At 38.9% G+C, this 24,617-nt stretch overlaps 1 protein-coding gene across 1 annotated transcript in view; it reads right to left on the reverse strand.

Annotated features, from left to right (window-relative positions):
- Positions 1-2,991: 2,991 nt before the first annotated feature.
- Positions 2,992-24,617, reverse strand: part of GFOD1 (Gfo/Idh/MocA-like oxidoreductase domain containing 1) — a 47,004-nt gene continuing 25,378 nt past the window's right edge. Inside the window, exon 2 of the mRNA XM_026699592.2 lies at positions 2,992-5,374. Within this exon, the coding sequence (XP_026555377.1) occupies positions 4,455-5,374 (920 nt within the window). The 3' untranslated portion in view covers positions 2,992-4,454. The remainder of the gene's footprint in view (positions 5,375-24,617) is intronic.

The raw sequence follows: 24,617 nt of genomic DNA on the forward strand, positions 1-24,617 counted from the left end.
CACATCTGCTCTTTTCTTTTTAGGATAATCCCACGTTCTTTTTTTGCTTTTTAACCTTTTGAGGTATTAAAATATAGAATCTCTTTTTAATCACATTTTTTTATTGTTTGATAAATAACTTTTTAAAATATTTGCTACACACAAAATGCCCATGCAACTGAATATATATATATATATATATATATATATATATATATATATATTTGTTTTCGTAGATTTTCACGGGTACAGGTATGTAGGTCTAGGTGTATCCTCAGGCTGATGCTTTTGGCTTCGTGCCACTGGCAGGAAGTGGGACCTCGCCGAAACGTCGGCAAGATGCTCTTAATCTTACATGGGAAAAGACCTGAACACACCTAGACCTACATATATATATATATATATATATATATATATATATATATATATATATATATATTCACACTCTATATAATATATATGCTTGTAAAACACAATAAATATATAGATATATATTAAATACAGCAATAAATGTACACTTGAATGTTTAAAGTTAAAAACAAAGAGCAAAACAATATTCTAGAACCAGATCAAGTAAAGAATTGCAATCAATCAGGGAAATGCTATTTTAAGAAGATTTATAGGACTAAGTACCGCTCCGTCTCCCTTTGCCATCTTCAGTGCTCTTATAGAGAAGGACAGCAGATTGACAGAAAATAAAAACTAACTAAATCTGTCTAGGATAAAACGAAATTACAAAATGTTACCAGTAGGTTTCCACCCTTTTATTATTTAATTTAATGTGGAAAAAAACCTGTAAATCAGAATAAATCATTCTGCAAGGATTTTTCAGATGAGGACCAACAGTGCAGCAAAAGCAATGGAGAACTTTTAAGAGTCTATAGCAGCCACCTGGTGCCCTCCAACTGTATTATGTCCACAACTATAAAATTGCAGAACCAACATTAACTGGGATAATAGGCGCGTGTAGCTTCAATGTATCCCAAGAACATGAAGTTGGAGAAGGTCTGTCTATTATCAAGTAAATGGAATATCAAATTTCACCCCATAACATAATGACACTTCTCCAATGCTTCGTGCATTTTGCTCTTTTAAATCTATTTTTTTCTATCCAGTATTTGATACTGTGCATAAAACTTTGAACAGGGATGGAGGGATAGTGGTAATAATTTAAAGAAAGTGATGCCATTACATTCTAATTTTTCTTAGTGCAAACATATTCCTACCCACCCACCTGATATTTCAATTGTAGTTTTAGATCTAGGAGAGAAGGAAAAATAGGGGGAGGTTATATTACTGACCCTTGTAGAGATCCTTTATTAAAAGATGCTCTATCAATCCATATATAGACACAAATGAAACACCTTAGCTGGCAGCAGAGATTACTCATGATGCTGTTAAGATGTCCCAATAACAGATACTCCTTTAAATAAACCCCCCCCCAACATTAAGCTAGATAAGGCAAGCTCAAGTACATATGAATTCCATGACAGAACAGGATTCTTCCCTTTCTACTATTTCTCATCTGACTTTATATAAAATGGGCTCTATCCAGTTCCTGAAATTAATGCAGTTCTCTCAGTTATACATGCAAAGTGCTAAATCAAGCCCTACTGACCAAGTATGATCCAGCTTTTCATAAATCTTTAGTTCTGATTATGGGCAATTTATTAACTTCCAGCGAAGATCAGTTGCCAGACAAATGCAAATTATGGTATAAAGCAACAGTGGACAATTTGTGGCTCGTGGCCAGATTCAGTTCCCACAGTGTTGCCAGGAAAATTATTATTTTCATCAGTGCAACTTGTCCTTTTAATGCAATACCCCACCCCCCACCAAAAAAATAGACATTTAAACCCTCCCAACCTCTCCCTTTTCCAATAAATAGTAAAAAAAAAAAAACAGTCTCATCCTCACTGGCAATATCGTGATTTTATAAACAATGTCCTGTGGGCCTTCAACAACCTCCACCCCAAAATTCTGTGCATTTCCCACCGAAAGGGTATAGTGTCATTTTAAGCCAGTGCAACACTCAGGATTCTTAACAGTAAATGTTTGTGGGGATGGTGATATTGCAAACAAACTAGGACTTATCTTAAGAGGATTATTGATTCAATTTATCCAGGGAGTTTGCAGATGGCACCCCAGAGGAATAAACAGGGTAGATATGGAAGAAAGTACTTTTTCACAACTTATAGAATCAATCAAAAGACAAGATGACTCTTGTCCAGGAAGAGACTTGGCACTGCTATTTCTAAAAGCAAATTACCATAAAGAGATGTAACCAAGATCACACCTATGGTGGTTATCATAATTTCTAAATCTCTCTTCAGGGAATCAATTAACCTATATTCTGCTACTTAGGAGAGAGAGAGCGAGAGAGAGAGAATACAGAGAGAGTGCCAACAAGCGAGGGGGAGAGAAGGTTATCAGACCAAATTCCTACCATTGGGGGCTGTCGTTGGCTCAGTTCACCCATTAAAGACAATTCCTGAGTTTTGGTCTTGGTCTAGGGCAGGGGTGTCCAACCTTGGCAACTTTAAGACTTGTGGACTTCAACTCCCAGAATTCCTCAGCCAGCTTTGGAGGAGTGGAGGAGCGCCCGGCTGAGGCTGTTCAGAAAGGGACGAGAATCTTAAGGGGGCAACACGGTTCCTCTGTTTATCAACGGCCGTCCATCACTCCCCGCTGTGGGTTCAGCGGGAAGCAAAATTGCGCGTTTCTTTTAAGGCAAGGGTGTCCAACCTTGGCAACTTTAAGACTTGGGGACTTCAACTCCCAGAATTCCTCAGCCAGCAAAGCTGGCTGAGGAATTCTGGGAGTTGAAGTCCCCAAGTCTTAAAGTTGCCAAGGTTGGACACCCTGGTCTAGGGCTTGTAGGTAGTTATGGACCAAATGGCTTTTTTAGTCTAGTGAGCGCTGGCAACTTTTGCTCCAAGGAAACATGCATTAATTCCCTGCAGGATAATTTCAGTTCTAGGGATAAAGTACTATGAAACCTACAGTCCCAAGTAATACCTCCAATATTTATTTGAATTTTTCAAAGTGAAAGAAAAGAAACATGAACAATTCATTGGGAGTTTTCATAATGAAGATCCCCGAAAACAATCTGTTTGGGAGCAACAGGACGAAAGGCTCTCCTGTTGTCATTATGATACTGATTGGACAATCAAACATTATTGCAATAAAACTGCCAGGCACACCAATTATGATCACAGATATGCTTCCACAACAAGAACAAACTGTCTAACTCATACAAAAATGATCAGTCACCACATCTCATCTCACCTTAGTTAAATTATTTTTTCTCTGAGGTGGGGCTTTCCTTACTGGCATCGTGTTTTACTTTGTGCAGGTTTTGCCCAAAACACATGAGATTTGGCTCAAAGCTATGTTTTGCTGATTATCTCTCTAGTTTCCCTAGTTTGAGACTTAAAGATATAATTCCAAATTAGGAACTAGTGATCTTGTAATTGCTTGAGAACTAAGTAACATATTACAGTATATCATTTTGCAACTAAATCCACTTTGTCAGATTTCATGTCTCTAACCAAAAAAGGCCCAGTCCATGAAAATTTATGCTAAAGTAAACATTTTAAGATATCATAGGAGTTATGCTTGGTTTTGCTCTGAAACTAAGCAAAAAATATCACCCTGGAATTTATCATGAATCCAAGCTAATCAAACATGATGTAGCTATCCTAAAACTAATTTTTGCTCGACCCTATTTTTATATAGATTGTTGTGCTTTGAATCAAAGCTTACTGGACCTACGGCCTGAAACCTGAAGTGGAACATACTATGAATATGAATTGGGGGAGGGGAATCTACTTGTTCAAGTTTTATTCCATAGAAAAGGGGAAAAAAAATCCAAAAACATTATTTAAATTAGCCATGAAAATCAACCTATCGAATTCTTTTGACATCAGATAACATCTTCATGCCAAATGTTCTTATTGTATCCTTTAACTAATGCAATGGGTTATTTAACCAACTAAGAACAGAGTAGCATGCTTTTATCAGTGGAGCTCTTAGAAACTATCGGTAAGTCTGTGCAATACACATAGGCTTCTGATTCAAGCATCTTTAGGGCCTGGTTTTTTGTTTTTGTTTTTCTGTAATGCCCAACTGCACCTTCCAGAACCTTTTTTTTAAAAAAAAACAGTAAACACAACTGAATCAGCCATGCTCCAACAGATTGCAAACTGATTACATTTTACCTTCCTATTATTTGGTAAAAAGCTAACACACATTTTTCCTTCTTAAGGATCTGCAACTACTATGTGTTACGAGGGCATTTCCAATGCATCTACTATTTCAGCACCATCTAGGCAATGTGGCTTTAGCAACAAATATTGTTTCCTTGAACTGTTTCCCTTTTCCAGGCCTGAGATGTGTAGTCATATTTCTGTCAGGAAAAAGCTGAATCGATCCACTTCCTCCCACCCACCCACCCCCCAAGTCAAGACAAAAATCTAGCAGTACAGAGACATCCTGCTCCGCCGCATGGCCTCACTGATCAAGTAAGCAGGACTCAGTTCTGGTTCTTCAGTCATAATCACAATGTTCTGCCATTCACCCAACTGGTTGGATCTCTTAATGGTGTCCACCACACACAAAGCATAGAGACAATCGTCAAAAGTGGCAGCCATTGTGAGTGGCCGTCCGTCCCAGGTTCGTCGGTCATCTTGATCTTCAAATGCCTCCCTGACTGCTTGTACCATCTTTATGGTGCCCCGGAGGTACGGAGATGGGATGTCGCTGAAGGCCTTCTCAGGTAACAAGGCATTGCTGACTGGGGCAGAATCCTTCAAGAGGAGCTCTTTCTGTGGAGAGTTATTGCTTTGTCCATACAAATCAGTGCCGACTGCAATTAGTCGCCCACTTGATCCAATCACTATGATATCTTGTTTAAATTCTCCCGGCATGTTGAAATTAAGAGTAACCGTGCAGCACACCCCACCTTCTAAGACCATCTGAAATGTACAGAAGTCATCACTCGTAATTTGCCGTATTCCCTTAATGTGGTCGGTCTGTTTCACAAAGGTCTTAAGAAGTCCATGAACTTTCACTGCTTTCTGACTGGTGAGGAAAGTCAGGAGATCAATGATGTAGGTACCAACCGAATGCAACCCTCCACCTCCCATTAGATCATCGCAGCTCCAGTTATATTTCTTCCCCAGCAGGCTTCCACTGTGAACCTGTACCTCACACACAAGCAGTTCTCCCACATAGCCCTCTTGGATCAGCTGCTTCATCTTCACAAAGGCAGGCAGGAAACGGAGAACGTTGCCCATGATGCTCATAAGTTTGGGATAATAGTGGGCAGCTGTCATCATCCGAAAGGCATCCAGGGGAGTGGCTGTTCTATCACAAATGACATTCTTCCCAATCCCTATTAGATATTAAAGAAAAGACAAACACAGGTGAATTTAGAATATGCTGTGGTACAAAGTACAAAACTAGAAATCAAGATAAGCTACAAAGAAAAAAAAAATTAAAAACAATTTCAGGAGGGCACGACAAACTTTCTCCCCTTTTTTGTTTGTTAATTGTTTCACTTACAATTAAGACGAATTTGAAGGGTCTCAGTTGGCAAAAGGGAAATTTTGCGAGCAGACATTATCCTATATTGATGCTTACAACTCTTCATTTTATATCTGAATTTTCTTTAAATTTTATATTAACATATAATGCCTCATACTCAGCTGTATCATTTATAAAGGAAATCTGAGCTTAACAGAATTCCTTTCATTTCCCACCTTTATGGCCTAAAATTAGATCATATACTGGATAATAATCTAAAATGACAAAACAATACTATTGAAAATGTTGAGATTGTTGCATGAGTTATCTCAAGGAAAATAATTCTCGGAAGTTGTGGGAGTGCCATCACTTGAGACTTTCAAGAAGAGATTGGATTGCCATTTGTCAGAAATGGTGTAGGGTGTCCCGCTTGGGCAGGGAGGGTTGGACTAGATGACCTATAAGATCCCTTCCAACTCTGATTATCTGTTATTGTTAACAATTTGGAATTCAATTTTTTTAAATTCTTTATTTGCCCATTGTGAATTACTTATTAAACAAATGGATTATTATACTTCCATGGATTTATCATTATAACAACTTCTTCCCTGACAGTAGCTAAATTCATATATGACACTAATAGATCACTTGGCACATGAAGAATTACAATTTGCAAACTGTACTTATGGATTAGTAGAGACTTCCAACTAACTCAAGACTTTTCAGTGGCATGCTGAGGATTGTTATCCCAAAAATGAATGGGTCGGGATAAACACATTATTTAACTTAATTAACATTTAACTAAGATTAAGAACTGATTACTTCCCAGGTAATTAATTTTTCCATTCTATCTTTTTAAAATGCACAATTTGGTGACTGGCATATTTGGAGAAGCTTTGGGAGCAGTATCCAAAGCTTTTGGCACGGCTGCACTATTTCCGATCATGTATATACTGCTGAATTACAACTCTCAACAGTCTTTCTTTTTGTGTGGACAATAACAGAGGATGAAAGAATTGCAATTCAGCAATATCTGAAAGGTCATGTGTTATGCACCCATGTTAGCCCTTAAACCTCAGCTTATGCATCCCTAACCTAATAAGTTGATTTCATTTTCTGATAGTGGAATTGGCAGCCACTGTAGATGGTTGAACAGGAACAGCAGAACTAAATTTAAAGGTTTGTGAATAAATATAGTGTAATGTGGTTTCACAACTGTAGCTCAATGAAGTTCTAGTGCAGCCCTCTCTGCCCTCAGGCCTTCCAACTGGATTGAGTTCCACCTCTCAGATTCTCTATCACCAGTGAAGCTAGTCCTAAAGGTTGCTGTGGGGTTGCTGCTAGCCCAGGTTTTTGTCTACTAGGTTTCTGTCATGGAATTGTGCAGCAGTAGCAGTCTTTGTCATCATCCAGAAAAACATAATAACATAAGATAATCAGGAACACAAGAATATCATGAGGTGAATTAAACTTACAGGAAAAAATGGAGGGGAAAAAGGGAAACTCCCCCTTTATATTTACTGCAACCAATCATAGTGTAGATTGCCTCAAATCAACTACAACTGTGTTTTCTATTATTTCAGCCACAACTGTGTTCCGGCCTATTGTACACTTTACTCTTCCAGCTGCTAAATTCAATATCAGAACAGTTTCTAAAAGAGAACTTGCAGAAATCCAGCTGGATCTCATCCCTTTTTTCTTAAAAACCACTGATTCCCCAAATTTAAGGAAGACACATTTGGCATCACAGGACAAAAGCAATGCTGCCACTGTCACTTTAAAGAGTTGTGGAGAGAGAGTAACAACTGAAAGAGCCTCAATAAGAATAAGCAAAAAGCCACATGCCATCACAGCCTCAATTTGCAAGCGTAGAATGTTGCTCTCCAGCCTCTTGGCGTTGTGAGAAACATTTTTCAGCATTTCAAGGGGGTTGAACTGCACCACCCATTTGCTTAACAAATGATTACTCAAGCTGAGTCACAGCAGAAGCTCAGCTCATGCTTTGTTGCACTGTGTAATCATGCATATATTTAGGAAGTTTAGCTATCACTCTTAAAGTAGTTGCCTGGGCAGTTTGCTGATCTCAAAGGAAGGGACTCCACAGAATTGCGATATATGTATTGTCCCATTTTTAATGGAGAGAATGCTGTTGCTCATATAGCAAAATTGGTACCGTCTATGTCCAAGAGAAACATACCAGCAGACTTGGAAGGCACTGAGATGTGCAAGAATACAAAATTGCAATCTTTATTAGAATCTCATGTCTGGGGATGGGGCAAAGCCCAATGAGAGGAGAGCATGCTCCAAGGCAGGGGAATGCTAACCTACAACTGGGATAGGGTTGAGTTGATCCATAAAATAAAAGCAGCTTTAAAACAGAATAGCTGAAATGCCAATTGCACTTTCCACTGCAACATTTGGTTACTAGTATGAATGGAAGCTTCATAATAAGGATGGAACTTCTTAAAACTGTGTCTTTGTATCTGGACACACAAAGGTTTGAAAATGCAAACAGGTTCAACTTGAATTACTGGGAAAAGAGCAAGTGTAGAAAGTAAAGTGTTTTTCTTCCCCAGCTGAAGTTCAGGGGGAAAAAAAAATCTCACCTCTGAAACTGATATTTATTTGTATGGGAAGAAAATTCTCCATTTATGGTTGATTTTTACCACAATAGATGGGATGATGATGATATAGAGAATTCACAGAAACATAGAGCAAGCAATGCTGTGTTTTTTTTAATTTTAGAGAAAAATATTATTTAGTCAGAAGTTATGTAATTTCTTCAAGCTTTGTATGGGAGAGACTAAAACACACCCTAATATTCCTCTGCCACCATCCCAGAATAAAGTTTTATACTAATGGTATTTTCTTTCATATCAGTTCCTTTCCTTGTGGTACATACTATCACAAGTGGTGATCCCAAAAATGCTTTTTCAAAGGGCAAATGGACTTAGTTTTTTCTTGAAGACATTTCACTTCTCATCTAAGAAGCTCCTGAACAGCCCAATAAGAGCAGAGTGTGAAGAAACCTTTTAGATAAGAAGTGAAAAGTCTTCAAGGAAAAACAGTTTAAAAGCCCAGTTGCCTTTTGAAAAAGCAGCTTTAGGACAACCATGACTTGGATGACTGAGAATCTCCATAGACATTTACCCCAAGTAGCGGTTATTCTACAGTAGGAAGACATACCGCCATCTAGTGGTCTTCCAGTTTTTTGAAGCCCAATTCTCTACAGTACAGTCCTACTTATAAGGCAGTATGAAGTTAACCTTTTAATTGTATTAGTAGAATGTAAGTAATAAAGCATTTTATCACCAACATATATTTGATTATTTAGCTACTGTTGGGAGATTATTCTGAGGCCACAACAAACAGCTTTGGACATGCTTCGGCCTCTTTCCACTCAATCTCCCTTGGAAGTCAGTAGATCACTGATATACACAGAGTGAAACCTTTTTACAACTGCTAAATGAATGTTGCTAAAGAAATGACTATTTTATTGTATCCTCCTGTACATTAGATACCTGCATATGGTATTAGCATTTCAACTGGAATAAAAATTAAAAGGGAATCTGAATCTTTTTAAAAAGATAACAAATGTCCTCATGCTAGATTTTCAAGGGTTACCTGATATTTTGGTTTTTCTGAACTACTGGAAAATCAGCACCGGCTTTGCTACGGCCTCTCCACGTCTTGTGGCTGTCAGCTGATTCCTGAATCAAAGTGCCTGACATAGGAAAAATGCTATCTAGAAAGCAGGCTATGTAATTTGCTGCCTCACATGAATCTTTTCAGCCTTGTGGTATCTGCAAGACTATCAGACTGTAATCTAGTGATAAATAGCAATCAGTATCCTTATAGCAAATGAAAATTTGACTTATGTTGCAAGTAATCAATGAACATGTTTGCCCAATATTTGAAAAACATTTGGGGATGTTTGGGGAAACATCAGGCAATTAAATCTTGATTTTTATTTTTTAAAAATAGTTGTGGTTGTTAGTGCTATTAAGTCAGGGGAAGGCAAGCAATGGCCCCGTTATGACCTGGGGACTTCAACTCCCAGAATTCCTGAGCCAGCCACATGGCTCAGGAATGCTGGGAGTTGAGGTCCACAGGTTGTAAAGGGGCCATAGTGGCCAACTCCTGTATTATGTGCTAATGAAAGCAATAGACAGATATCCATCTTATCTATCTATCCATTCATCCATCCATCTACCTTCCCCACTCACCTCTTTTATAAAGATTCTTTGCAACCATGATTTTGATCCCACAATAAAGAGATTATTTGCCAAGTGGCTAATGCATATTGATGTTTAAAAGCAGCAGTTATAAACATTAGAATTAGGTTGACTATTTTTATCTTTCTTTTACTAAAATTGAACAAGCTATTCTTGGTGACCTGAATGTAAGAGCATTTATGTACATGTAGAACTGGGCTAATAGCTCAAATAAGCTAACTGGTCATAAAAAATATCAGTAAGGCAATGTGTAATCCCATTGAAGCACCTTGGCAGCTTTAAGAAAACCTGAATTATATGTATAATGACTTAGGCAAGATATTTTGACCAGGCTGTGTGTACATGACACTAGAAATGACAAGGAACCTTATGTATATACACAAGCAAGTTGTCTAGGTTCTTCCTATTTATATGGAGGTTTTTATTACTTACATTGGATGAACAGACAGTTAACTGTCATCAGGCACCAGTATATGATCAAGCCACATATTTGGCAACCCAGAAACCATGGAGCCAAATTCTAATACCTAGTATCCTAATGAAATATCATTTATAGTCCATAATTCCCTTGTCCTGATATAGAAAAATCTGGTCTAGAACTGGAAACAAGATCCCACCAGCCTCCTTGGGAACATCAGTGAAAATAGGTAAACAACCAGGTGTTAGTTAAGTGAGTTGCTTTGGCTTTGGGTGAAAACACTGCAGAATCAAGGGTACTTAGCTGTAGTTGCACTTGGATTGGGGATTGCTGATTGGCATTTAAATCTATGGACTCCTCAGTAATCTCCTAGCTTGGTTGCTTTCATGCGGACATTTCATGACCTGGCTAGGTAGTATCTTCAATGTTGATGAGCAAGCCATTGAAAATGTTACCTAGCCAGGTCATGGAATGTCTGCAGAAAAATAACCAAGCTTCAAGAACACCAAGGACTCCACTCTTCATTCCTGAGCTACATATATCCTGTTTTATTAGTATTTAACTCTGATTCAGAAGACAGAGTTTATTGCTGGAACAACTTTGGTGACAGTTTTATCCAGACGTATTGTATTGGTGCCTGTGCATGTGGCTTCTTTCTCCTCCAAACTCTTGAACCTAGATATTAAATGCAGACTTGCTGGAACCTCAAGACTCGGTCTAATTTGAACACTGCTACCACCTGGCCTCACCCAAGTCAGATTTACATCTTCTCTCTCTTTTTTTCTTGAAAAGTGTACTTAGAGGCATAATTTTCCTAGGTTAATGCCACATTGGGCTAAAACAAACAAAATCTAGGCACACCCATCATTAGACACAGTCTTTTTAAGACACTTGTACATTGGATAGGAAAATTTAGTATGTCATATTCACCCAGAGTGCTCTCTCCGTCTGTCCTCTATTAACAGTCTTTTTAAGACACTTGTACATTGGATAGGAAAATTTAGTATGTCATATTCACCCAGAGTGCTCTCTCCGTCTGTCCTCTATTAACCTACTGGGTGTATGCACAAGATGCGATGTTCTATATATTGTTCTATCTATCAGCTATCTCCATGACAGAAGCACTGTTGCAGATAATCAGCACCACGGAATGTCAGAATACCAGACTTTGCCTTAGATCCCTCTGCTGTTTGCACGACAATTGTTAATCTATGTACACTGTCAGGTTCAACATAAGAGGAACAACACACATCAATGCACGGTTTGTACTATGGAGAAAAAGAATGAATGCCAGATGCAAATGTCTTACCAAATAGAAACAACCAGAGCTACACCAGAGGAAGTATGCATGAAAGTGATGTAAACAAATTAAAACAATTAAAACAATTTAACTTTAAACTATCCCATAGAGTTTGTTTATTAAAGTCCATTCCAACTGGCTGTGGCTCTCTACAGCTTTAAGCAAATGCTCTTTTGAGCTCTGCCACAGCCTTTTATCTGTGGGGTTTGCAAGTGTGGGGGGTTCAGAGATGTTCTCCATGCTAAATGTGAATGTCCCCAGGACATATTATAATGAGGAAAGCTCATTATAATAAATGTTAGAAATCACCAAGATAAAACAGATAATTCAAAAGCATGTATGCATTAATATTAATTTTACAAAGTTACAGGGTATGTGTGTGAAATCCTTCAGTTATTCCCTAGAGAATTCTGCAGACATATACTGAAACTATGATAAAGCTTGAAGATTATATCATGCCAGTATAACCTGCATGCAAAAGATTTGCAGCAGCCAGCCATGCCAAACAGCACAACTAACCTTTGAATCCCACATTGAATCAATTGAATATTTATTCCCAACCTAAATACGACTTCATCCTATTGATTCTGGTTGTCTTTAAAGGCTGTTGTTGTTCTTTCTACAATGTCCAAAAATACTCTGTGGAGTAAGAACCAGCAATGCAGAGACATCTGGTCATGATATTCAGCTGACTCTGACAACATCAACTTCAGCTAATTGCTTTCTCTTCTGTCTCCATCTCAGAAAGCACATGAAATGCCTCCCTCTACTAATGCAAAGCAAACAATAATTCTCTGTGTGTGCGCATTACCTTATTAAAAAACACTGCTTACCATGCAAATAATTATTCAAAGCACAGCAAGTATTAAACGCACAGTAGTAGATTAGTGCTGAGAAGCAAATACTTCCCTTTTAGAGACTCAAGACTCATGCCGGTAACTTACGGAGTGTCACCAACATGATTTTGGATATCTATATTCTAGGAGGCAAGGAGATATATTAAGCCCTGCTTTAAAACAAGGCGGTGTAAACAAGTTATTCCCGAAACAAGGAACACATCAGCAAGAAATTATGTCTTCAACAAATTCATTTCAGTTCCTTTGTGCCCTGGGGTGGGATTCAAATTTTTAACAACCAATTCTGTGGGCATGGCTTAGGTGGTGGGCGTGGCTTGGTGGTCCTATGACTGGGTAGACATGGCTTGGTGCTGGCTGGGTGCGGCCAACTCAATATCACTCACATTGAGGCACGCATCTCCTTGTCTGGCCTGTCTTGACTGCGGGGATGCTGCAACAATCGTTAAGTGTGAAAAATGGTCATAAGTCACTTTTTTCAATGCCATTGAAACTTTGAATGGTCACTCCACACAAGCAAAGTACCAGCAAAGGAGGTGAAAAAAACTCCAGAGAAGTTCCAGAGACAGGAAGTCTAGTCCTGCCAAGAATGTAATAAGGGTTAACGGAGAGGCAGTTTCTGTAAGCAACACCAGAATGTTTCCTTCCTGCCTTCCTTACAGGATTAGGCCAGTAATTTCTTCTAACAACGGGTTCTCCGAACTGCTTAGAATGTTAACAACCGGTTCTAGCAAATAGGTGCAAACTGGTAGAATCCCACCCAGTTTGTGTCCCCATTCATGTTCAATATGAAATATAATTAACACCAAATTTTTAAAAATGGGCAAAGATTCAGTGATCTGATACTTCAACTGGAAATATTTCAACAGAAGAAAAACTAAGGCCATGAAGGGATTAGTGATACTTTTACAACAAAATGATACTTTTGTTGAATTGAAGCATTTTAATCCCAATCCCACAGCATCTTGTCGAAAGGCATTTGTTGAATGTATGGCTTTGTGAAACACAAACTTTGAAGCCCAAATACCAGCCATGTTCATGGCAACTCAAGACCAGTTCAATTCAGGTCATTATACAGTATTTAAGATAAATGTCTAAGCCTCCACATTCTGCACTATGTTATAAAAAGATCACCTATACCGCTTATTTATATAAACTACTATACTTTTCATTCAACATGACACCTGCTATTGCATATAAATATAGCTAAGTCCTGTCTGACATTTAGGACATGTATGTGATTTCCATTGTAAAGAATGCAAAATGCAGAAAATCTTTTTGGCCAAATATTGTGTTTTGATACATGTGAATGCACAGATATAAAAAAGCCTCAAACAATGCAAAGTACAGAGCAGTAGAAAGCATCCTACAGCATCCTATCCTACAGATAGTGCTCACTTAACTACCATTTGTTCAGTAACCATTTGAAGTTATGGCAGTGCTGAATGAATGGTACTTGTATGTGGTCCTCAAAGTTACCACCATTGCAGGGCCCCTGCAATCAGTTGATCAAATTTCAGATGCTTGGCAACTTGTCATAGTTACAACGGTAGAGGAACTTCAATTCACCCACCAATCTCCCTCATCTCTGCTCCTTCGGGCACCTGCCTAGCAGCATTCCTTAGCAGTGGTGGGCACAAGCAGCGCTGGGGGTGAAATAGAGGCCTGAGGCCTTCAGTTGGCTGCCCCTGCTCCTGGGAGTCTACTTCAGCCTCAGCATCGCTGATGGCGCCACTGTTGCCAGCCAACCCACACCAGTGCCACAGCACAAAGCCCCCTATGGCCCTGCACTCCACAAGCCCTGCTGTCCCCAGCTGACCTTCACTGTCTTTGCTGCCGTCAAACTGCACCCATCCTGGCCCTGTGTGAAGCAGCTGCTGGCCACACCAGGTCTTCTTCCCAAGGCCGTACATGCCCCTCTCCAAAATGTGCGTGTGTGTGTGTGTTTCTCCAGACTGCATGCTTCCTTCTCATGCTGCTTCTGAGGCCTCCCAAAAGCTGCACCCACCCTCTCCAATTTGCACACTGGTGGGATTGTCATTGCTAATCGTTGGGTGGAAAAAAAAATCACATTTTACAAATGCCATCACTTAGCAATGGAAATTCCAGTCCCAATTACTGTTGCAACCTGAGGACTACCTGAATATAAAGTATCTTTAGGCTGGAAACCAATCCAAAGGATATAGGTTAAGCTAGGTATACACTTCCAAATTAATATTGAGAATGGTAATTAAGATAATAGCACAGTTTCCTTGCATCTATTTCATTAGCTGCATACATCTTGAAAAGAGGGTACATAAGGAATTGTATATACTCTGCACTAGAAGCACTGCATTTTATTTTCGAAAGAGAGTAATTGTATGTCTGGGTAACATAGGCATATCTGCATATTTAAATGACTGCTCTTTGCAAATCAATGTTTTATTTATTTATTGATTTGATTTGATTTGATTTGATTTGTCAATCGCTTACAAAATAATAGGTATAAGTATAAACATGAGTAAGAATACAGAAAATAGGTATGATTAAATGGGGACAATAGGACAGGGATGGGAGGCACGATGGTGCACTTTTGAAATGTCTCATTATGTCACTTTGCATCTCTTCTTTGCTCTTCCTCTAAGGTTCAAGACAACATTTTTATTTCAAGAAGGCCTACGCATCTATTGAATAGTCTATTCCTAAATAATTTTAAACAAAAACAATGGCAATGACAATTACTTTAATCCCACCCCCCCACCCCCGTTTTCTTTAATTATTCTCTAAATACTTGCTTTTGTTGCAAATTAACTATGAGACTTTAAACAAAGCAGCTCTGAAAAATAGCACAACCCCCGGGCCATTTCTCTTGTTTGACTGAACAATTTGATCAAAAACTTTTCCAGGATATTATTTTGTTGTAGTGTAACTTATAAATTAGAAACAATAACAGAAATAAACAGGAAAGGATAAAAGAGGTATTTATTCCAAGGGCTATAACAATGCTACCATATCATTGGGGCACCAGTTAAATCGTACCCCTGATATCACATTCAGGACAAAAAAAAAAAAAATGCAAGTATGTGTTGACTTTCCTTGAACTCTCTGCAAAGTTCAGTGGTATATGTTCACCAGCAGAGGCATTTGTCTTCATAGGAGCAATCGGTCTACTATTACCCTTCATGGATTGTGCTTTTGTGATACATTACATTAAAATGCCCAGAAGCCAAATTTGTCTTTTACTACAGCATGCCGGTATCCAGAGGCACTCATGCTGAAAAGATTGACATGGGGGATGGGGGGCTGTGGGGAGGAAATGGAAAATAATTTCCTTTGCTCTTCCATATAAAACATTGCCTAGTAATTGAACAGATCAATGATACAGTAGAAGTACTATACTGTACAGCTGTGAGTTACATCCCAAATTGATAAAGGTGTAGAACTGTAAGATATGCAGTGGACAAAGTTTTGAACCAAGACATACAAGTCTCACACAATTTTAGCCATCCAATCCATCCTTTTAATTAATGACAGATTCTTATTTAAGAAATCTTTAGCCACAGCTTCTATGTAACAGAAATATAGAGCCAAAATAATTATAATTATTAAGACATTGAGAATAATTATAATTGGTATCATAGGGCTTAGTCATGTGTTCCTGAAAAGAGTTAAAATATGCTCCTAGAATTATAATTATCATTTTACTATGTATGCCATATATGCAGTCTGGTCAAAAATTCCAAAGTGAATGATTCTTTATAACTATTATGACCTGAATCATCAACTTTAAACGCTGACTTCAAAGTGAAAACATTTATTTACTACAACACAAAAAATAGGATCCCATTCCTCCATAAACAATATGTGTTTTTATAACACAGAAGGCCCCAAACCATTGTGGAATGGCAGTTTTACACCTAAATGTGCTGCTCAGCTTTGCAAATTGTTAACGTACAGTCATTTTGGGCCTCACTTTGAAAACTAAGGATTATAATAAAGATTCTCTAAATCTACACCAAATCTGGAATACAGGAATGCTGTCTAAAAGTGGTTCTGTCAATTATATTTCAACACTGAGGGGTTTTTGTTTGTTTGTTTGTAAACTTATCCATTCAAAATAGTCATTAGACGCATTATATCTGGAAAACACCCAAATCACAGTCATGATAAATGTAGCCGCACATTAAATTTTCAAACATCAGTTTGACTTAGTTCTATCTTCATAATTAAATAGGGACTGACAGAAAATTGAAATGGAGGAGGCAGACAGGAGTGGAAAGTGTTATCTTTTCAAAATCTACTCCATAATTATCTAATCATTAAAGGATTGGAAGTTCTATATTGTATTTTGTATTTCCTGTATTGACAAACTGCCACATAAAGATCTCACATTACTTGGCTGGAACATTTGAAATTAAAACCAATTATTGATTAAGCACAGCTGTTTTGCCTTCCATAAAACATCTATACAAAGAGTCCGAATATATTTTATTCCTATACTAACTCAATACCCGTGCTTCACTACGAAACTATGTAGTCAGGCTTAGTTTTGGGGGAGGAAAATAAGGGGGGGAAATTCTGCCTGTGCCTACCAGCATCCATCGGTATTCATTTGGCTAGTATCCTGTCAGTGTGTGAGAGAGTTGAGGTATGTTTGGAAACTGAAACAGTATTTGCTGTGTGAGTAAGGAGACAGCAAGGAGCCTGGTCATGGCTTAGCTCAATTGTTCTGTACTAAAGCTACTTGGTGCTGTGAAACTAAAACTGAAACTGAAACTCCTCTCCTCTACTTGTGTTTTGCATTTGGAACAGATTTGTTTTCAGGTGGAGAGGGGGAGTAGAATTCCTTAACATCAGAATGTATTAATAATAATATATGAAATACTAATGCTCTAGTGCAGTGGCCCCCAACCTTTTCTGTGCCGTGGGCCGGTACCGGCATCACAAAATCATCCGTGGCCCGGTACCAGCATCAGCACACATGGCAAGGCGAGCCGAGCGACCGGCCAGCCAGCCGTCCCCCGCTTCTCCCCGCCACCATCAACTCCTCCTTTGTACCTGTGTCGATGGGCTTCACGACGGCTTCGCAACGGTCGCTTGGCTCGCCTTGCCATGTGTGCTGAAAGAATCCTCACGCCTTAGTTTTGTTCGAAGCCGCCCCCCCCCCTCGATGAAACTAAGGCGCGAGGATTCTTTCAGCACCCAAACGCCGCTGTCTACCCGGAAAAGTTCACCGGAAGCACTTTTTCATCAAAACAAGATGGCACCACCCAGCAAACCGGCAGCCCGGTAGAAATTGTTCCATGGACCGGTACCGGTCCGGGGACCGGTGGTTGGGGACCCCTGCTCTAGTGGTCATTTCAAAAAATCCTTTCTTAATGAGCACCTAGAAGCCAAGAGTAACATACGTGCCAAATTTCAAATTTGTAGGCTTTACAGTTCTGGAGATTTTGTGATGATGTGCAAGTGGTACTTCGCTTTTATACAGTATATATAGAAAGAAGAAGATATAATTTATCCCAATCCAGTTGCTTTGAAAGAGATTTAAGCAGCCTATTCAAGTGCCAGTTTCAACCTTAACCCATTGACCAAGAGATGAAGTTGCGTATTAAACTAAATTACATTTAAAACAAGCTCTCAGATCATATTTTGTAAAAAAAAAATGTTCACATAATCCAGAAACTAATAATTTATTCTTCATTATAAAGCTATGGCAGCATCAATATTGATTTATTTACACATTGACTGAGTGCAATACTGGCAATTATTTCTCTGCTTATTGTTAGAGCTAAATTAAATTATTAAGATTCTCTAGGTGTATAGCTGCAAGGCATTAAATACAACATTTACTAGTAATAACAGTTACCAATTAGCCTCACATAATGACAAAGGAGTTGTAAATTAGTCTCTGGTGATCAAAAGTTTGGATATTAATTTTTAACTCGAGGCGACATCAGATTTAATTCTCCATTACTGACAAAACCAAACCAAAATGTTACTACTAACAAATAATCAGAGGTTTATTTATGCAATTAAAAATATTAGTGGTTGTGCCTGGATCACTATTCAATTATCCCTTTTAGGAACAGTTTGAAATTCTAGTATTGTTACCTATGTTATGTTATGTTATGTTATGTTATGTTATGTTATGTTATATTATGTTATGTTATGTTATGTTATGTTACTTCTGGCATAGCCCTGCATCACTATTTTCTGAAACATAGCAATTACTATTGCAATTACTATTGCAATTACTACTGCAAATATAACATGAATTTGTAACATGTGAACTATGTAAACTACCCATCAATGGGTTCTTCTAATCTTTACAATTTACTTAGTATTTTTCAAGAGCTACTGTGCTAAGTTGCAGAAATAATATGAACTGGTCCACTGTAACTGTGCACTCATTTTATTATTATTTAACTTAAAACAAGTCAGACAAGACCATCAAGTTAATTAGGGGGTTGTTTTACTTGTTCTCATCAACAAGGAAAGGACACCAATAACAAGTTTAAATAAACCATAAATAATAAAACTTAAAATATTAAATAGCCTTAAAAAGTAAAAGAAACACATCTGCTTGAAAAGTGCATTAAAACTAACCTTAGCATAAAATAAAATGTTACCGAATTCATGAGGTTTACAGCTTACACCTCACATCTTACACCTTACAAGGACCTGATTTTATCGTTATGTTTGTAGATTTTATTGTAGAACCTAGCTCATTTTCCATTTTAAAACTATATTTTTCTTTTTATATACTACATAACCAAAACACATTTCTTCTTTGTTATTCAATACAGCATTAGTTTTTAACAAAGCCATGTAGATCAAAATTTCCCATAGATGGTTTTGTGTCAACACAGACAGAATTTCTAAATTCTCCGGGGTCCATCCGTATCTGGATAAGAAAAATCAAATAAACTGGGAATGATTGGGAAGGCCAATTTCCAATTCTATGTGTGAGAAGGATTTATAATACTGAACTATCAGGTGAACAGCACACGATATGAAGGAATGGCTAAGAAGAACAAGGCAGCCTTGAGCTGCATGCAAATGTATTTCATTCAGATCACAGGAGGTAATACTACTTTTGTGCTTTGTACTATTTAGACAGTGGTGGGATTCCAAAAAATTTACTACCGGTTCTTTGGGCATGGCTTGCTGGGTGTGGCAGGGGAAGGATACTGCAAAATCTCCATTCCCACCCCACCCCACTAGCCTGCTTTCCAGCTCCATTCTCCTGTGCAGGACAACCAAAGAAGACCCATCCAATCAGCTGGGACTCGGGAGGCAGAGAATAGATGGTGGTGGGGCCAGTCAGAGGTGGTATTTGCCAGTTCTCCGAACTACTCAAAATTTCTGCTACCAGTTCTCCAGAACTGGTCAGAACCTGCTGAATACTACCTCTGTATTTAGACCACAGAACATGTACTATGTCTAGTCTTTTAAAATTGATATAAAGAGGCTGGAGAAGCTTCTAAGGCAGGGGTGGGCAAACTACGGCCCGCGGGCCACATCCGGCCCATTGGTCTTTTTAATCCGGCCCACCAAAGATTGGTACAGTATTAAGGTTTGATGTGGATGATTGAATGATTGCATTCATTTGATTTTGACTTGTAATGACAGGCATTTCGACACCAGGTGGCGGCCCGTCTGTCAAATTTTAAAAGTCAATGAGGCCCCCGAGCCAAAAAGTTTGCCCACCCCTGTTCTAAGGAGAACTGCGATACCAAGTCTTGAAAATAAGCTGTCTAATGAATGGTGAAAGGAGATGGATAAAAAAGAAGACTGAATGAAGATGCAACAATCTGCAAATATATAAAAAGTTGTCCTTTACAAGAAGAGACAGATCTGCTGAAATTGAGCAGATGATGAGGACCAATATAGCAGTTGAAATTATATTTTAAAAACCACGATTCAGGCTAATTATCAAGAGAAATGCTTTACAAATGTTCATTTAAGAATGAATAGATGTTTGGTCTAGATCAGGGGTCCGCAACCAGTACAGGACCATGGCCTGTTAGGAATCAGGCCGCACAAGTGAGCAAAGCATCATCTGTGCATGTGCAGGATATAGGTAGCGTACAAAACTATCTTCCACGCCCCCGCCCCCCACCCTGCCGGTTCATGGAAAAATTGTTTTCCCCAAAACCTGTCCTGGAATCAAAAAGTTTGAGGGCTGTTGGTCTAGATCAGGGGTGTCAAACTCAAGGCTCAAGGGCCGGACGTGGCCCGTCGGGTGCTTAAATCCAGCCCATGGGGCTGGCCTGGAAAATAGCAAAGGACCGAACAGCAGTGCCTCTGGCAGCCAAATGGGGCACAGGGGGCACACACAGCTCCCCTACACCCCATTTTGGCCAGAAGGTGCTGTAGGAGGCATCTGTCTGGTCTCCTCACACACACACCCGGCACAGCCCACAGAGGACAACTACAATGCTGATCCGGCCCTCAAAGAAATCCAGTTTGACACCCCTAGTCTAGATGAACCATGCAATCCATTCCAACTCATATACTTTATGAAAGGAATGCTTTGACTTAGATTTTTATAATAAGCAGAAGAAAGGATACTCTGGCACCATTCAACTCTGTGATTCTATGAGCTGTAGAAACAACAAGATCAAATGCAGAATGCTCTGTAAAGATGATCTGGAGAGAAGTAACTTGAGAAGAAACTTCGAGCCATTTTGTTCAGATAGGCACCCTACAAATATGCCTAATGACAGCTCCATCAAGCCAGTCATCACAATCAGTGGCTGTGCTTATTAAGAGTGGAGAGAGAGCTAGCCCAAGATATCTGGAGGATTCTAAGTTGGCAATGAGCGATTTCCTGTCTTTAGGATTGTGTTATGACCCAGGCTTCATCAAACATAATCAAACACAAACTTGTTTTAAAAGCAAAACCTATTTTAATGCAATGCTGGGGGTGCTGTCCAGACAGTATATATAGTTAATTGGGAAGTGGGATAGTTAGTTAGGCATTGGGAGCTGTCCCCTTAAGGGAAGGCATCATGGGAAATGTAGTCCATGTCATGTGGTCACATCTGTAATCCTGATTGGTCACTGAATTGACTCTTGGTTGGGTTGGGGGAAGCTCTTTGTTCCCTTTCCTTGCCTGGACCCAGCAGCCTGCTGGCTCCCTCTGCTCCATTGTTATGGGATGAAAAGAACTGTGTTTTTACACTATGAAGTCAGCTGTGCAAAGAATTGGACATTAGATAAATCTCGACATAATTGTGAGTTACAGCTTGAGAATGCCTTGTGACCAATAAAGAAACTTTGTATGGAAGACTTTGTAGAGTTTGCCTGTCTGGCTTTATACATTCAGCCAGTAATTATAAAAGACAGAACACTGGGAATTATTTTCATTCACAGCCAAAACTAACTTAAACAGTTCTCCATTGTGGGATGCTGCCAAACACAGAAGTCTTCAAAGTAATTGGAACAATACCAGAAAAAAACCAACCAGAATACGCAGAGCTTCAAGAAGGACTCAGAATCTAACTGAACTGCCTTGCTTCCTGCAAAGCATTCATCATTGAGGTCTGACTTTTATCCCTTATGGGAGGGGCAATCACCTCCCAGCCTTATTCCCGAGTCGCCCCTTCTGCATCAGCTGCTCTCGCCTTCTAGCAGCTCTGCACACATGTGCACTGGCAACAGGCTCCTAGCAGCTCTGCGCAAACATGCACTGGGAACAGGCTCCCCTGGGTCCTCTGCTTCGCTGCTGCCAGACTCCAAAGGCTCCGAAGGCGGCACCCCACTCCCAGATGGTCTTGACTCCATCCCTGCATTGGATGCAGGACCCTCGTCCAAGTCTTCTCCAGCAGGGGTGGGTTTCTACTGGTTATGTCCACCTCTGTAGAACTGGTAGCTCTAAAGAGCAGCAGACATAGAACCGGTTCTATGTCTGCTGATGTTTTTGCCCACCCAGGCTCTTACCTGATCTTTATTTCCTGATTTTTCAACTTCAGCTGCCGAACGAGGCACAGCTGCAGTTAGAAAAGCAGGAAATGAGGGCTGTTTCAAAGGCTGCTTCTCTGCAAGCAGCTGCTGCTGCTGATTTACAGGCGCGCGGCTCACAGCCTGCAGTGAAGCTCATAAATCCCAAACCAGTAGTTAACCCTGTCGTATCCCACCCCTGCTCTCCAGACTCCCTGACTGGTTCCCTTTCGTCCTCACTGTCCGATACCTCTGCCGTCTGCACCGGCTGCCAGCAAACCACAACAAATTGATAAAAATGAGAACATTCTTATTTCTCTAAATTTATCAGTCCTAAGAACAAGAATCCATCCTGCAGGGAGTTCCGGTTTGAGCCTCTTCGCGGACAGACCGAAACCGCGATCGTGCGCAGTTTTGATCCGTGCTCGCCGCTGGAGCGCCCCAAGCCGGCTGGTTTTGTGGCTAAGCCACCCCATAGAGGTGATGAAGAGGGGGGAGACTGCCAGCAGGGTTGAGGAGAGCCGCAACTCTCCTCCTCAGCTGGCCATTACTCCCTTTCCCGAAGGTGGTTGCAGCGGTGGTCAGAAATGGCTACCTCAAAGAAGAATTTGACCGGAAAAGAATGTGCAGGAGGAAGATAAGAAGAAAAAGTTTTGGTTGATCGGGTTAAACTGCAAAAGCAACAATTAAGGTACCCTGGAATTTAAACTATAAAAAAAAAATAACATTGTTCCCAAAAAAGACTTTGAAGCAAGGAGAGAGACAAGGGAAAAGATTTGGGTTTTTTTTTTATTCTCTTCCTTTCCCTATACTGACAGCTAAGAGACTTCAGCAAGAAATTGAAAAAAAAATCCACTTTGACATCAATAGGCATTTAAGCTGAAAATAAAATGTCAAAGATTTCTGGATACTCAAAAGCTTTTGAAAGCAGAAAATGAGAGAAAAAAGAATAAAAGGGCAGGATCTGATAAAAAAAGGGAGAAGACTGCCTGGAATTAAAAGGAATTTACAGTAAAACTTCAATAAGACTTCTAAAAGATACATTTTAACTGAAACTTGGCAACAAAATAGTAGAACCCCAGGAAAAGAAAGTGGAAAAAAGAAGCAAGAAGAAACAGTTTGGGAGTATTTGGATTACTTGGTGATCTCTGGATTTTTGGTTATTGCATTTGAATGTCTAAAATCAATCGGGTGGCTGTTTAAAAGTGTTTAAAATGGCACCACTCTTTGAAGAACTGAAAATGGAACTTAAAAAGTACAAAGAAGATGCACAAGAAGGGCGATGTTCTTTTGGCTTCGTATTTCAATTCTCTTGAAATGGAGATTTGGAACTATGAGAAACAACAAGAAATGCCTGTAGAACAAGAATATCCGGACAAAGAAGAAGCCATCTTTAATGAACAAGTAATTTTATGTGGGGGGAAAAAAGGAAAGGGGGGAAAGAGAATGAAAAGTTTAAGATTTGAAAAAACAACCAGAAAAAAGAAGACTAGTTTGAAAAATAAGTATAATATTAGAAAGCAACAGAAGAGGGGAATGCAGAAGAGAGAATTAGAAGTAGAGAGACAAGGGGGTAAAAAGGGGAGGGAGAAGAAGAGAGGGAAGAAGGAAAGGAAAAGAAGTTATAAAGGACAGAAATAAGATATAGAGAAACAGGGCCTATTTAGAGATAATGGGTGAAAATTTAATTGAAAAAGGGATTCTGCAAAGGTGCATAAGGTAGTATTGTTATATTAGAAATAGAAATAATTTCAGAATATATGAAACAATGTATGATTAAAATGATGGATAAAATAGTTATCATTATCTAATGGAATGTTTGTTAATAAATAAATGAAATAAAACAAATGAGAGAATTGAATTAGGAAAGGATGGGGACATTTTAATTATTTAATGATTTATAAAATATAAGTGAAGAGAAATAGGCGGGGGGAATTAATTATGGAAAGCTTATAAGTGTTCCCAAGGACGTATATTTAACTGAAAAGAAATGTTAACAATATTAAGATTTTAATGAATATTAATGATAGAACTGAATTGTAATGAAATGAGTGTTTTAATTACATATATTTATGATCTTTTTTAAAGAATATAGTGTGTATTTCAAGAATGTACCAAGCAGAAGTCGATTGGAAGTTATGTATTATATTGAATGTTATAACCTTAAGGTATACATTGAAGCTTAAATAAGAGTTGAATGGATAAAATTAAAAGATACAAAGGTGTCATACTCCAATTAGTAACTACAAGAGAAAATTTGTTTAATGAGAAAAGATAATATGAAATTGAAACAGGACAGACGAAAGTATAAATATAATGATTTGAATTGAGATGAGATAATCAAAATAAAATTGAGAAAATTAAAGGAGGGGAAAACTATG

This window comes from Pseudonaja textilis, chromosome 3 (genome assembly GCF_049901715.1).
Source record: "Pseudonaja textilis isolate UNSWEBS1 chromosome 3, rPseTex1.2, whole genome shotgun sequence".
Lineage (NCBI taxonomy): Eukaryota > Metazoa > Chordata > Lepidosauria > Squamata > Elapidae > Pseudonaja > Pseudonaja textilis.